This window comes from Gobio gobio, assembly GCF_949357685.1.
Source record: "Gobio gobio genome assembly, chromosome: 14".
In the NCBI taxonomy this organism is placed as follows: domain Eukaryota; kingdom Metazoa; phylum Chordata; class Actinopteri; order Cypriniformes; family Gobionidae; genus Gobio; species Gobio gobio.
The window spans coordinates 17,025,335-17,040,418 of record NC_137107.1 but is presented as its reverse complement, the minus strand read 5'-3'; the positions used below and the strand labels follow the sequence as shown (position 1 = coordinate 17,040,418).

The following is a 15,084-nucleotide window of genomic DNA, read 5'->3' as shown; positions in this document are numbered from 1 at the left end:
ATTCTTCAAATTATCTTGTGTTCTTATGAGATGCTTTTTCCTCTCTATTTTAGAAATATCCATTTCCGGACGTCATGGAATGTTGTATTGTCTTTCTACACATGGGAAAACGGTTTACTCGGTTTCCACAGTCCATCTGTGCCGAAGCCACAACTTTGTTGCGCAAATACGGAACTACAGAATCGCTCTGTAAAGCCTGGCAGAGACTGACACACTAACACCTAATGTCCAAATAGCACTTAGTGTTTTTGATATGATATATGAATTACTGTTGTTTGATATGTAAAATTCACTTGACTAATGTCTGTAATAAAAAACACCCACAATGTACTGTTTTTATTGAAACAATAGATTGTTTTAACAAACTTTTTTGTCAGCCGAACCCCTTTGACTTAAAATATTTATGTAAAATATTAGGGGGTGCTTCAAATAAATAATTTAACACATTTGAATGTTCACAGATCTTTGAGCAGTTGTCATATGACATGCAGATAAACAAAATAGTTAGTCTGTTTTTTAGTCTTTTTTCATTTTGACACTTTTGTGAAAATTATATAAAAGATGTGCATTTTAATCAATATTAAGTCTAATTTAAAATGCTAAATCATAATGAAACACAAGTAGTAACAAATGTTTTTTTTTTCTCCATATTGTGACATTTGTTGATTGGCTGGAGGCAAATGGGGTGGGGTTTAATTAGACTAAATGATTGGAGACACGCCAAAGAAATAAGGGAAATACAAGGATGAATCGTTCACAAATAAATGCATTTAGAAAACAGAAATTAATTTCTACTTTAAATGTATACAGCGAACTGCTTCTGGTCCCATGGGATTGTAGGAAAACACCAAAACCTTCCAACTTTAAAGGAATATTTCACCCAAAAATGTCCTGTTTTTTTTTTACTCACCCTAAGACCTGTCTTAGGGTGAGTAAAAGAAGATATGAAGAAGATAAAGAAGATATGTCTTTCTTTCCTCAGCCGAAGAGAAATTAAAGTTTTGGAGGGAGAAAAATCTTAGAATGTTTTCATGTAATGCAACTGAATGGTGCCCAGCATAGACCACTTTTGACCACAGTCAAAATTCTATATACATACAGCTTCAAAGGGCTCCACACGACCCCAGCCGACAAATAAAGGTTCTCTCCAGCTAAACAATCAGTAATTTTGAGAAAAAATTTTTTTTTATACTTTTCAAACTACAGGGGCTCGCCTTTGTCCATTTCTCTGGAGCACGCGTTCATGAGTAAACACTTTAATGTATGTTTCATTCATACTTGAAGCCAGAGGGCGCCCTCTCGCAGAAACTCCAAAATAGACTCATTTTCCAGGAAGTCCCTTATATGGATAAAGGCACCCAGCTTTTGCTAAACAAAAAGCAGAGAAGACAATCACGATTGCGACAATATATGATGTGTGGGTTTTTTTCACCTTGGGGTATATTCATAATAAAAGTATATGAATAATGCAGTGCCAATTGATCCAACCATCTCATGAATGCACTTTGCAGAGCTGGACCAAGGTACAATACCTAAATATGGATTCTGGACCGTCAAAAATGGTTGATGTTTGGCACCATTGACTTGCATTAGATGGAGAAAAATCATCCAATGTTTTTCTCCAAAACCTTCATTTCTCTCCGGCTGAAGAAAGTCATACACATCTTAGCTGGCCTTGGGGCCAGTAAAAAAATTTGGGTGACCCATTCCTTCAAAGGCTGTAACAAAGGGTCAGTTTTCAGTACACATGCCTTGTAATTGGACGTGAGACCACTGTGGCGATAGAAAACATTTTAATACACAACTGTCTCGAACAACAGATACAATAAAAACACGTACCACAAACAGTCGAGATCGTGTGACGAACAAATTTAAAACGGTTACATAGGACCAGTGGACTCGTGTTCTCAAATATGCACCAAACCCGAATCTAAAATGTATTTATTACAGGAAAAATGCTTAAAGATAGCAATTTCTTTTGAAAGTTTGGATTTTAATATACATACATGCTGGCATATTTTAAAAACACAACCCCAAAGTCATGTGTTCCAACTTGGAGAAGGCATTTCCTCAGATCTCAGTGATGATTCAATCTTGAGCCTTTCTAGAAAATATCAAAACATTTCTAAAAAGGACTGAGCATATTAAAATGCCTGGAGTCTCGTAAGCAGTAAGATACACAAGCGCTGGTCCCATGCTTAAAACGATGGTGTTTTAATACTGTAAAACAAAAGATAAAATTTTCCAAAAGCAGCCGATGGGAAGAACGGGAGCTGGATCTGGAGTCCTGGAACGTCGCGGTGTGATGGACTACAGAGCAGAACAGAATCGGAGATTAGCTTGGTTGCGTTTCCCAATGTCCCTTTAGAATGCGCAAATCATTTGAAATCATCTTTGTAAAGAACAGGAAAGAACAATGCTGAGTGGGATTAAAACAAGTGCGTCATCCACTTGGTTTTAGTCAGTGCTTGTTGTTGGCTTCCTCCTGCGAGGAATTAGAGATTCCATTCTGACTTTGAGTGGAACCCGATCCCAGGCCATAGAGCCGCCCACAGTACTTGGCATCATCGATGTTGTCTTCAAAAAACAGCTGAAGGAAGAAGAGAAAAAAAAACAAGGTTAGAACTGATCAGCTAAGATCCCAGTCTCATTTAGAGAATATTAACCTCTTTCATGCGGAAGAAAGCCATTCCGGTGAGCAGCGAGTCTGAGCCGGCCTGATGCTGCCTCCCGATCCTTTTAAGCTCCAGCTGGTCCGCCACCTCCTGAAGTCCACCCTAAACAGAGCAAAACTCACTGACCTTCTGTAACAATGACAATACACAACACGGGTCGTCACAGTACTTGACATACCTTAAGGTTTTTGCAGCTCTTCATAAGATATTTGACGTCGTAAATGGCTGGGAAGAAAAGATTTAAGATCTGAAAGAACTCGTGTTCCTCTTCTGGCAGCCGAGAGTCTGTGAGGAGCTTCACCAGGTAACCAAAATCATAGCCACTAGTGAGGACAGAGAGAACACATTTTTAAAAAACCTTTAGATCTCACTAGTGGAAAGATTTACTAAACAGGGCAAATTAGTGAGAGCGCAATTCCAAAAAGTGGAATTTTCTGCACGTGATCTGATGACGTGCAAATCAATGTACACAGACGCAGCCGGATCATTTTCATAATGACCAACGCAATCTACCTGTTAGCATCTGGTTTAAGACGTGCTTTTTTTGGGCAGTAAATGGCGCAAATACCAGCAAATTTACCAGCGTACCTTGCATGATTAGATTAAATACCCTCTTCCCATAAATTTTGCGTCTGAAAGGGAAACTCCTTAGCCTGGATGCCAGCCGAACTTAGCCCCACCCACAACATATGAGCTCGGGCAGTTCGGTCTGGACTTGATCCGTAGAGAAGTAATTATGCCCGAACAGAAGCTGTTCGGACCAATGAAATTGTCAGGGCGGGCTTTAGAAGATGATGGACAGATGATAAACAGTAACAATCATCCACGTCATCAAAGAGCGCTTGGGTTGAATTTGTTCTAATCCTAAACGGAGAACTTGTTCGTATATGCATTCATCTTCACTATTTCTCTCAGAAATGATGATCGTGTTGGCAAGTACTCTTTTCTTTTTTTACAACACCGGCAAAGATCGTTTACACTCATCTTTTTCGGCTAACATTACTTATTCCAACGTGCGTGCAGACAGGGTTGCCAAGTTTTTACAACAAAACCTGCCCAATTGCTACTCATACCCAGCCAAAAACAAGCCCAATAGCTTTCCGGGGGAAAAAATGGCATTTGGGGGGTAAAATATGTCTTATTTGTAGGGATGCACCGAATCCAGATTTTTGGGGTTCGGCCGAATACCGAATCCACTGGTTTAGATTCGGCCGAATCCGAAACCGAATACCGAATCCTACTCCCGTCCGCAGTCCATTATCACAGTAAACACATTAATGAAGTTAACAACGTCCACAGCAGTGTAGGGATGCTATTGACCAGTTTTGGTCAAGTTTACTAAAGGAAACATTGTCGTGTATGTTCTTCTCGCCGCTATTTGATGATGGTTTATAGAAAAATTACCCCGAGTCGTCCTCTGTCGTTTCAAAGAACAACCCAACGGAGAGCAGGAGGCGCGCGCTAGGGTTGTGCCGACATCAAGATGGAGCGCCACCATCGTGATGCCACGCCCCCGTTGCAAGTCTGCGACACACACTAATCCACTTCTATAGTATTAGTTAAACTAAAAACTTAGCAGGAATTGCTCTGTAAATTAAATTGAGAATGTAACTAATGCATATGCGATTTTAAATACTGTAGTCTATGCCAGATAGCCTATATAGCCTACATTTTGAAATCATTTGAGGCTGAAACATCCATAAGCATGCGTGTTTATTTTAGCACTTCCGTCAGTGAAACAACACAGCCTATAAAACAAAAACGATTTTCAGTAAATAATGGTAACCTCAAGAATATATGAAAATTAAATATTAGTTAGAAAAATATTTGATTCATACTATTTCCCTGCAAAGATGCGTCATATAGCCTACCGCTCTGCGCTTTGAGAGGAATGGGACACTGAATATAGCCTACACCTTCTCGAATATCTTCGTCTTCATATGTTCTACTGATGTTGCAAAGCAACACTTGCTGTAAAAGGTCTGAAGAGCGGATTTTATCTTCCACAGGGTCAAGACATTTAGGCAATGTGATTATTCACTGCCAGAGAAAACGAAACTAAAATCACTGGCGTGTGTGAAATGCGCTATTCAAATAAACCAAACTTGACGCGCCTTAACAAGTTTAATAACAAGAACAAACTGTGTTAAATAAAATTTGAAGTAAAAAGGTATTCGTCCTACAGTGTTTTTTATACTTTCCCACAGTAAAGGATGTGAATAGTTATAATAGACTTAATTATAAGCAAACGAAAGGAACAAACGTTTATAATCCCCTGCGAATGGTTGCGACGCGAGTGAAGAGTTGGGAAAAGCAACGAGATGTCCATGTCCATTGGGATAAAATGGACTAGGCCTATTGTTAAAATTCACGGAAAATCGAGTGACCATATCCAGATAGCAAAACAGAATGAAAAAGTGCTCTCTGACCATTATTTCCTTTCTAGGCTAAACAAAGCTTTGTGCTTCACTCCTGTGGTTATATTCACGTGAAACAGCATTCACATACAAAACACTGGGTTAGTAAAATAACGAAGTTATTTTTTTTTTAAAGTAGAAAATAGTATTTATGTAAAGAGATATAGCCTATTAAAATAAAAAGAGCTCAACTCTTAAGTGGAAGGAACCTATTTTTCCCCCTCACGTGCAACCTAGCGGATGAATCATTATTTGGGTTAATAAAAATAACGAAATTATGGTTTTAAGAGAATAGTATGCTATATATGTAAAGATATATAGTATATTATCTACCTATTTACCTAATTCCGGCTCTTCAAAGCTAACGGATTCAGTGTATTTTCGTTTTGTCATCTTAATTTGGTAATTATTTAAGTAGCCTATATATATTTTATTAATTTTATTTATATTTTATCTGATCTATAGGCTGTTTGCACGGTAAAATAAAATACTTTTTGGCTGCTGTCTGTAGATTCCTTCATGCACAAATCGTATTCTCTCGGATGTTTCATATGCAAATGTTTTAACAGCGGCTGTTGTTTAGGGTCCTTGTCATCACGAGACAAATCGGCATTGCAAATTGAACGCGTAGCTCAACTTGAATCGCCTTCTTTTGACTTAAAGTATACTGCCACGTTTTCTGTTCATGAGTTCCATTTTCACTTTCAACAGCGGCGTCATTAAGTTCGACCAGCGGGGCACGCATAGTGCAAGCCTAGGGTTCAGGTTCGGTGGAAATAAATTCTGAGGTTCGGCAGAAACCGAACCCAGTCAAAAAGCCCAATATTCGGCCGAATCCGAACCCTGGATTCGGTGCATCCCTACTTATTTGGCAGGGCTGCCTGCTAAAATTCGCAATCCTGGGTCTGTATATCAGATAATTGGGGTCGCTTCAACCCGCGGACTTGGCAACACAGTGCTGTTGAGTTCTGTTGACATTTGACAACTAACGTTATGCATCGCTCCGTTGCTCTGATTGGTTGTAGGTCTATCCAATTGAGGTCTTTCCTGGTTCGGTTGAAACACGCTCCATAACCACAGCCCAACGGAGCAGTATCAGACTCATATTCTGACTAGAATTGAGTATGACGACATCAGGCTAGAAACTCCTACAAACAAGTTAAGGTCAGTAAGGTCAGCCGCAAAAATAACTGTGCATGCCTTTTCAGCGCTAATTTATCACTGTCTTTAGTAAATTCTGACAGTAGTTTAACACCAAAAGAGGGTTTGCTTTGCGCTGGAACAAGCGATTAGTAAATCTGGCCCTAGATGTGCCATTCAACACACTGTATTTTCCAAAACACAATCATGTTTTTTTTATCATCGAAACGTGCTGTGACATATTCCAAAGCAATTTGCAGTATAATGCAATTAATGTCAAGTATGCAAAACGCGCTTAAAGCGCAGCAGCACACATTCAGATTTGTGCTGAAAGAGCAGTTTTTTTACACAACACATTTTCAACACACCGGTAATTTTGGTTTTTAATAAAGTAATTTAGGCTTTGTGTTTTTAATGAATGTATATTATGTCACAATAATTTGTTTTATTCTTGTATCTTTAAATACCATTAAAGGGTTAGTTCACCCAAAAATGAAAATTCTGTCATTAATTACTTACCCTCATGTCGTTCGACACCCGTAAGACCTCCGTTCATCTTCAGAACACAAATGAAGATATTTTAGTTGAAATCAGATCTCCATTGGTACAATGGACGGTTCACTCTCAAGACCCTTAAAAGCTACTAAAGACGTCGTTACAAAGTCCATCTCACTACAGTGGTTCTAAAATAACCACGATTTGTGACGATTAATGATGATGATGACGATTTCAAAACAAGGCATCATGAAGCTTCGAAGCGTTATGAATCAGCGAGTCGAATCAGCGGTTTGAATCGCCAAATTTCAGCAGTTTGGCGGTTTGACACGCGATCCGAATCATGATTCGGCTCACTGATTCATAACGCTTCGAAGCTTCATGATGCTTTGTTTTGAAAGAGTCATCACTATGCAAGTCGTTATTTAGGGTTTTTTTGCGCACAAAAACTATTCTCGCCGATTCATAAAGTTATTTTAGAACCACTGTAGTGAGATGGACTTTGTAACGACGTCTTTAGTAGCTTTTAAGGGTCTTGAGAGTGTAAAGTGCCATTGTGCCAATGGAGGCCTTTCAGAGCCATCAGATTTCAACTAAAATATTTTCATTTCTGTTCCGAAGATGAACGGAGGTCTTACAGGTGTCGAACGACATGAGGGTAATTAATTAATGACAGAATTTTCATTTTTGGGTGACCTAACCCTTTAAATTCCAAGGATTTGTTTTGGAGTAAGGGGAACAAATACAAGTTTATAGTGTTTTTAATGTTTGTTTTATTTACTGGTATTTTACATTACTGAATGTAATAAAATGTCACATACACCAATGTGACTTTTCTCCCTCTCAGCATTGCAATATTGACCGGGTGTGAATTATATTTTGGAAGTCGTGGGACTGTTTTTAGCCAGACTGTTCTGTGTTCACACTTGTCGTTCGGTTCTACCGTTTTTAACACCTAACCAAAAGGCATATGGATACGCTCACAACCTGATTGGCTTTTATGACGCATTGCCTATTTTGAGACGGAACTTACCAAACATCCAAAACAATGCTGTGTGCTGGGATAAATGTACTTGTTGTGTGTACATAGCCTGCATATGATGGTATTTTAGACCAGCTGAGAACTCGTGAAGAGCTTATAAAATGTGTAAAGGAGTCAAAACAGCGGCAGGAATATAAGACGTGAAAGAGAACTTAGTTCAGAAATCACGCTCTGTGTCACAGACTTTTAGTGTTCAGCTTATATCAGAACAATGTGCAAATAAAAACCAGCAAGGCTTTAAAAGGTGCAGTGTGTGATTTTAGCGGCATCTAGTGGTGAGGTGAATTGGATAGAGTGTTTTTTGGATATTTTAATTAAAAAATCTTACATAGTGCCTTTAAAACAAATGCAAATAATTTAATGAATTGAGAATTTTCCTTGGTCTTTTGGCACATAATAGGTCAATGTACTATAAAAATATTCTGTAAATGTCATAACTCCCTTGTTAGCACAAACCGCTTTTACTTGAATCCAAGCTTAGAAAATTACTCTTTTTGGATTGTCACATATTACGCCTACTTCTACATTGGATTGTCACATATTACGCCTACTTCTACATTGCCTCTTTAGCCCTGCTCACCAATTCACGCATGTCATGTAGTAGTAAATATGAGACAGACGCAAGCACAGGATAACTGCAGCAATGAAATGACAGACACCTCGGAGTATTATAAGAAGCTTTGAAGTGCCAAGAAATACCTCACATTATCCTAACATAAAGAAAGCGTGGATGAACTTTATTTTCAACAAAGTTCCAGTCAGTTTGGGTCAGTAAGACACTGTTCGTTTGTTTGCTTCATTTACGGCGGATTACATTTTTAAACAAGACAGTTCGACGAAGGCTTTTCAGAGAGACTGAAAATAAAAGATGATGTGGTCAGTCGATCCGATAGTAATATCGCAACACACGTTTAAGTGTTTTTACCATGTGTCACTATTGCTTTGTCAGACACAGATAATATTCGTTTTAGTTGTATTGAGTGTTTATATTGTAGTGTCACAGTCAAACTGAATAGTTGTGATTTGCCATTCTTTCCTTTTCTTCTGCATTTATGAGGTTAATGTGTTGGATTATCAGAAGCACAGAGACCGCTGCTTTTGTTATTGTTTTGAGCGAAGCCATTCAATGTAATCCTGAATAAAATCTTCTATTTTGTCATCAGCACAACACATTTGACAATGTATTAGGGATGCTCATATTGACCGTTTAACCGTTAACCGAAATTAATAATTGACCGATTAATATCAGTTAAACGGTTCAAAAGGTTTTTTTATTTTTAAGTTGTTGGCTTTTTTTGCTGCATGGTTAAAGAAAAATATGCAATATTTGTTAACTCACGGGCGCGTCGACATGTGCAACCACACATATTTCGTAAAATGAAGCGTGCGAAAAGTAGGCCTACTGTGTGGGACCATTTAGACAGAAAGGGCGACGAAGTTACTTGCAAAATATGCTACACTGTATTAAAATACAGCAGTAATACAAGCTCTTAACTTATGGAAAACAAATGAAAGGCACTTATTCCCTGTGCCTCAGTGCCACCTGAGAAACTGTTTTATGCCGCGGGTCTAACTGTCAACAGGCTGCGCTCCAGGCTAACCCATATTACGTAGACATGTTACTATAAAACAAAAAACATACAAGGTGTGGATTGAGGTAGGCCTCCTATTTTTATCTGACGGAAAACAACTATTCCGGTTCTTCAAAGCTTCAAACGGATTCAGTGTATTTTTGTTTTCATCTTAATTTGTTAATCGTTTTATTTCAATTTTTTTATTCTATTTTAAAAATTTGTAATAATTTGATAATGTGAATACAGGTTCTGTTGTTGTTGAGCTGTTCTGTATGCTGCTGTTTGCATGGTAAAATGAACCCATGAAAACAAATAGATACTCGTCAATTGTATTTTTATTTAATGCCAATTCAGTATTATAATCTTATCAGTTAACGGTTAATATTCGGATAAAGAGTGGCGGTGTCGGTTGGGAAAATTAACCGAAATGAGCATCCCTACAATGTATGTTTTTCACTTTATCAAATAGGATGAACTATGAATAGCCTATAAGACTGACAGTGTGACAAACAATGGTACATTCATTCATATTCTGTTTAAACGCAACACCGCCAATTATCCTGTCAGATATAACTGTGCTAACTCCAAGTACTTACATTTTATTTGCCATAACCAAGACTTGAAAAGCATATGTAATACGCATAAATGTTTCGCATTGTTGCCAAATGTTTTAACTATGTAATTTTCAACACTGAAAATTTTCTAAATAATTCCACACGTGCAATGGCGGTGAAATTGAAAAATATTTCTAACGAAACTGACGCATTTGAATTTTGACTTCGATTTTGGCTTCCAACGATTATGAAAACGTGATAATCAAGATAAAATGATCAAGCCGCATGCCATTCCTTTCTTTTAAAGCAGTGTGCTTTGACCTCTCTTTAAAAGCCTAAACTTAAAATGTCCAAATCAGTCAAATCATGTAGCGTGACTGTCGTAAAATGCAGTCTACTGTGGGACATGCTTTATTTTTAAAAAGAGTTATTAAAAGCGCATTAAACTGCAAAATCCCCATGCGCTTTGTGTGCGCGCTGACCGCCGGAAGCTAGTTATTTTAGTGGCTAATAAGTCAAATAAATGCTCCTATGCTGCCACCTACTGGTGTTATAGTGGTCACAAAGTGACCTACACCTTTAAAGTTTTAGTTGTACAAATCATATTAAAAATAACAATAAAAAAGTTTGGAAACACTTAGAGCTTTTAAGTGCTGGAAAAAGTGTGAAGCACTTGAAAGCCCTTGAAAAGTGCTTCAATTTCACTCTCAAAAGGTTGTACGAACCCGAGATGAATAATGTAAATAAAATCTCTTCCACAAAACCATGGGGTGTTTCCACATTAAATTCATGGTGAATGTTTATGATTTGTGGGCTGAAACCCCTGAACTTCATTCATGCAACAAAGCTCTCTCTGGTTTCCGCGTCAGCGCTGTTTGATCTGATATCTATTATAACAGAATTCTGTGCCGAATGCTTCCCACTAGATCTCTCAATAGCAATGTTATTAAGGTACCTGTGGTGAATTCAAACGCTTTCTCAATGGATCTCCCAGTGCTGTGTAGTAACAGTGTCACGTGATCGAGACCGGCCTGTGTATGAGCAGTTGGGCAACGTGGTGATCACACCAGCGCGACCTCTAACAAAATTTAGTTGCACCAGCAGGAAAAAAGGTTGCAAAATGTGACCATTTAGTTGCAGTCTGGAGACCTGAACTAGTAGTTTTAATAAGAATCAATGTATATTTAATTCATACAGTGAAGACACTGCAGTGTTTTAAAGTTTAACTCAGGGTTTAATGACAATTTTGACATGTGATTGTTTAACGCAAAACTGTTGTAAATTGCGCAAATAGATAAGCCCATTGACTTGTTCTAGTCTGGATATTCTCGATAGTACATCTCAAAATTGGGAAGATGGTTATAAGACCATGATATGAAATATCGGGAAGATCGCCCACCCCTACATGAGGGTCTGCATTGAAAAGTGTTTAAATATCAAAAAGCAGTAAAGCATTTTTGTTAAGAAATAATAATGGTCATTAAATGTATGAATTGCATGTTTAATCAATCAATAGATTAAAAAAAGGGATTGAATCATACCTGTGAAACGAAAGCCACTTGACATTTTCACACAGCACCAGGCCTGATGTCATCAGGAGCTCTGCGAAGTAGAGTGTGTCGATGCCCTCCTCCTCGTGCTTTTTAAACTGCAGCCCAGAGTTCTGGAGGAGATCTATGGAGTCCTGGGAGTACATGTCCTCTCTACAAAACACAGGGCCAAACAACACCTACCATTACCGGCTCAGGCTAAATCTGTGAAAACACTCTTGACACAAATGTCAACACAAGAGATGAGAAGGGTTAAGCAAGCAACACCTACGTCAGATTGAACTTGAAGTTGAACTGCCATGTTGTGGTTCCAGGCGGGTAGTCTCCTTCTTCGTTCATAAACGTCAAGCCCAGCTGGATGATTTTTAAAAGGTCCACGTTGCACCTCAGGAGCTGGTATTGATAGTCAACAGTACTCCGAAACTCTCCAATGGGACGAACCACCACGCCAGGAAACTCTGTGTCCTGATGATCCAAAGCACAAATATGCAGCTCATGTTTCTGTTAAAGCACCTACACCACTGGTAAAGGTTTGGAATTAAGATTTTTTTTTTTATGTTTTTGAAATAAGTCTCCTCAAGTGCTCACCCAGGCTGCATTTGGTTTTTGATCAATAAAGCAAAAACAGCAATATTGTGAAATATTACAATTTTAAATAAGCGTTTTCTATTTGAATACTTTACAAACAGTAATTTATTTCTGTGAACAAAGCTGAATTTTCAGCATCATTACTCTTGAATGTCACATGGTCCTTCAGAAATCATTCAAATATGATAATATGCTGCTCAAGAAAAATTTCAAATTATTATCAATGTTAAACGGTTTTTGATGCTTCATATTTTTGTTGAAACTTTTATACACTACTATTCAAAAGTTTGGGGTAAGTTTTTTTTTATTATTTAAGAAAAGGCTTTTATTCAGCAAGGACATTAAATTGATCAAACGTGACAGTAAAGGAATTTATAAAGTTACTAAAGATTTATATTTCAAATAAATGCTGTACTTAAATAAATAAATGCTGAAAATTCAGCTTTGCCTCACAGAAATAAATCACATTTAAACAGTTATTTAAATTGTAATATTCACAATATTTACAGTTTTTACTGTTTGTTTGATTAAATAAATGCAGCCTTGGTGAGCATAAGAGACTTTTCAAAAAACTGTAAAAAAAAAAACATCTTACCAACCCCAAAGCTGTTGAACAGTTGTGTATATTAACAAAAACGTGCTATTTGACCGGTCACATTGTCTAAATTGTAATTTTAAAGTTATTATAGGACATTTTTCCATGTTATTAGTAGATGGAAGATCAACACAGACGGGCACGCGCACACACACCATGGCGATGTAGTTGTAGCTTTGAATGATCTGTCGGATCTTCCTCATCTCCTCCTCCACATTGCTGGCCCAGACCTCACAGATAATTTGACTGGTATCTGCAAGTGCGGCTGGCATGATGATGATGAAGGCTGAGGAACTGATCAAGTATCCCAGCGATCCTGAAGCTCTCACAGGCAAAAGAAACTCTGCCGGGAAGAGCAAAAGCATCAATTATCATGGCATTTATTCTGTGTTTTAGTCAACCATTCTGCATTTATTCATCAATTATCATGGCATGTATCTCCCATGAGCATGGAAATAGTAGACTAATGATTATTAATAACAGTGTTTGCTAACTCAACCAAATGACAACTCTAACAACTTTGAATCTTCAGTTTGTATCTTATCAGCGCATGTTTTAATTTACTTTCATAGTGGGCATACGACACAAGTAGGTGAACGTTAAATGACATATTAATGATTATTAATTTAATATTAACATACAAAACGTTTCCAGACCCAAACAAACAACTAGCAAATGTATTCTAAATGTAACGTTCATGTAAATAACGTTACTGAAATAACCATACATATTAATTAAATGTTCACAAACATTACAAAACATGTCTTCAGTCTAATATAGACAACTCTAACTCTAAACAGGCTAGTATCTACTAGCGGATATCTAAAAATGTATTTGATTATACACCTTAATTGTTCATGAAAGAATTGAAAAAATACTAAAGCATAAAGAAAATGAACCATGATTTTGGTGCAAGGGTTTGATATTAGCTTAAAACGTTAGCTTCTCTTATTCTGCTGCCGCCAAACACGCTAACAAAACAACATTTCCTATTGCAGCGAGAGTATGAAACGCTACTAAACAAATATCATACGAAGAAATACATGTTTCAGACGACTAGTTACCTGGCAGGTTGTTAAGTGTTATCAAGCGTAGATGTAGAAGCCGCTGGACAGCTAGCCGCGACTCTAAACACACAGCGCGCTGCTTCCGGTCCCGCGGGATTGTGGGTAAATACCCGCCAAAACTGTAGCCTTTCAATCGTTGGCAGTGCAGAATGAAGAAAAAAAAAGTCCAGCGTCACAAAATATTTTATATTTAATATTCTGTATATCCTAAATACGCACACACAATAGATATAACGTTTTAATTTTTTGCATAGTATATGGTATTCTTTACATTTATATAGTTTAAAAGTTTTAAAGGGATAGTTCGACCAAAAATGAAAATTTTGCCATTGCCAGTTTCTTTCGTCTGTTGAACACGAAATAAGATATTTTAAAGAATGATGGTAACAAGACAGTTGATGGTTGCCATATCTTTCTTACTATGGACGTCAATTTGTGCCGTCAACGTTTGATGACCAACATTCTTTAAAATATCTTCTTTTGTGTTCAACAGAACAAAGAAACTCATACAGGTTAGGAACAACTTGAGGAGTAATGAATGACATTTTTGGGTGAACTATCCCTTCAAATTAAGCTTTGAACTTGTATATAATGGACAAGAGAGGTTGTGTGAGCGATGGTGCTACATCTATGAGAAAGTAGTATTTATCTGTAAAGAACAGTATTTATCTGAAATAGATAGCTTTTCCAACATTGTACTACCGTTCAAAAGTTTTGGGTCAGTACGTTTTTTTTTTTTTTTTTTGTGGAAATTAATACATTTATTCAGCAAGGATGCATTAAATTGATAAGACGTGACAGTAAAGAAATGTATAATGTTACAAAAGATTCTATTTAAAATAAATGCTGAACTTTGAACTTTGTATTCATCAAAGAATCCTGAAAAAAGAAAATTACACAGCTGCTTTCAACATTGATAATCATAAATGTTTCTTGAGCAGTAAATTATCATGTCAGAATGATTTCTGAATAATCATGTGACACTGAAGACTGGAGTAATGATGCTGAAAATTCATCTTTGCATCACAGAAATAAATTACACTTTAAAATATATTCAAATATAAAAGTTATTTCACATTTTAATAATATTTCACAGTTTTATTATTATTAATATTTTGTATTTTTAATCAAATAAATGCAGCCTTGGTGAGCGTAAGAGACTTCTTCTAAAACATTTTTTGAATGTATATACTGTATATATATGCATACACCAATCAGGCATAACATTAAAACACTGACAGGTGAAGTGAATAACACCATCACGGCACCTGATGGTGGGATATAACATTAGGCAGCAAGTAAACATTTTGTCCTCAAAGTTGATGTAGAAAAATGGGCAAGCCTAAGGATTTGAGTGAGTTTGACAAGGACCAAATTGTGATGGCTA

The 15,084-nt window shown here is 37.1% G+C and overlaps 2 protein-coding genes across 3 annotated transcripts in view; one reads left to right on the top strand and one right to left on the bottom strand.

Annotated features, from left to right (window-relative positions):
• gemin5 (gem (nuclear organelle) associated protein 5) overlaps positions 1 to 448 on the top strand; it is a 40,847-nt gene extending 40,399 nt beyond the window's left edge. For both annotated transcript variants that reach the window (XM_079835340.1, XM_079835339.1), the window contains one exon: positions 54 to 448. In XM_079835340.1, coding sequence (XP_079691466.1) covers positions 54 to 218 — 165 coding nt within the window. In that variant the 3' untranslated portion in view covers positions 219 to 448. The remainder of the gene's footprint in view (positions 1 to 53) is intronic.
• On the bottom strand, positions 322 to 13,789 carry cnot8 (CCR4-NOT transcription complex, subunit 8). Its single transcript, XM_079835356.1, has 7 exons — positions 13,695 to 13,789; positions 12,786 to 12,973; positions 11,719 to 11,912; positions 11,439 to 11,600; positions 2,854 to 2,998; positions 2,667 to 2,777; positions 322 to 2,590 (listed from the first exon to the last, which is right to left on the bottom strand). Exons 2-7 carry the CDS (start codon positions 12,900 to 12,902, stop codon positions 2,462 to 2,464), a joined length of 858 nt encoding a protein of 285 aa, XP_079691482.1. The 5' UTR covers positions 12,903 to 12,973; positions 13,695 to 13,789; the 3' UTR covers positions 322 to 2,461.
• Positions 13,790 to 15,084: the final 1,295 nt, after the last annotated feature.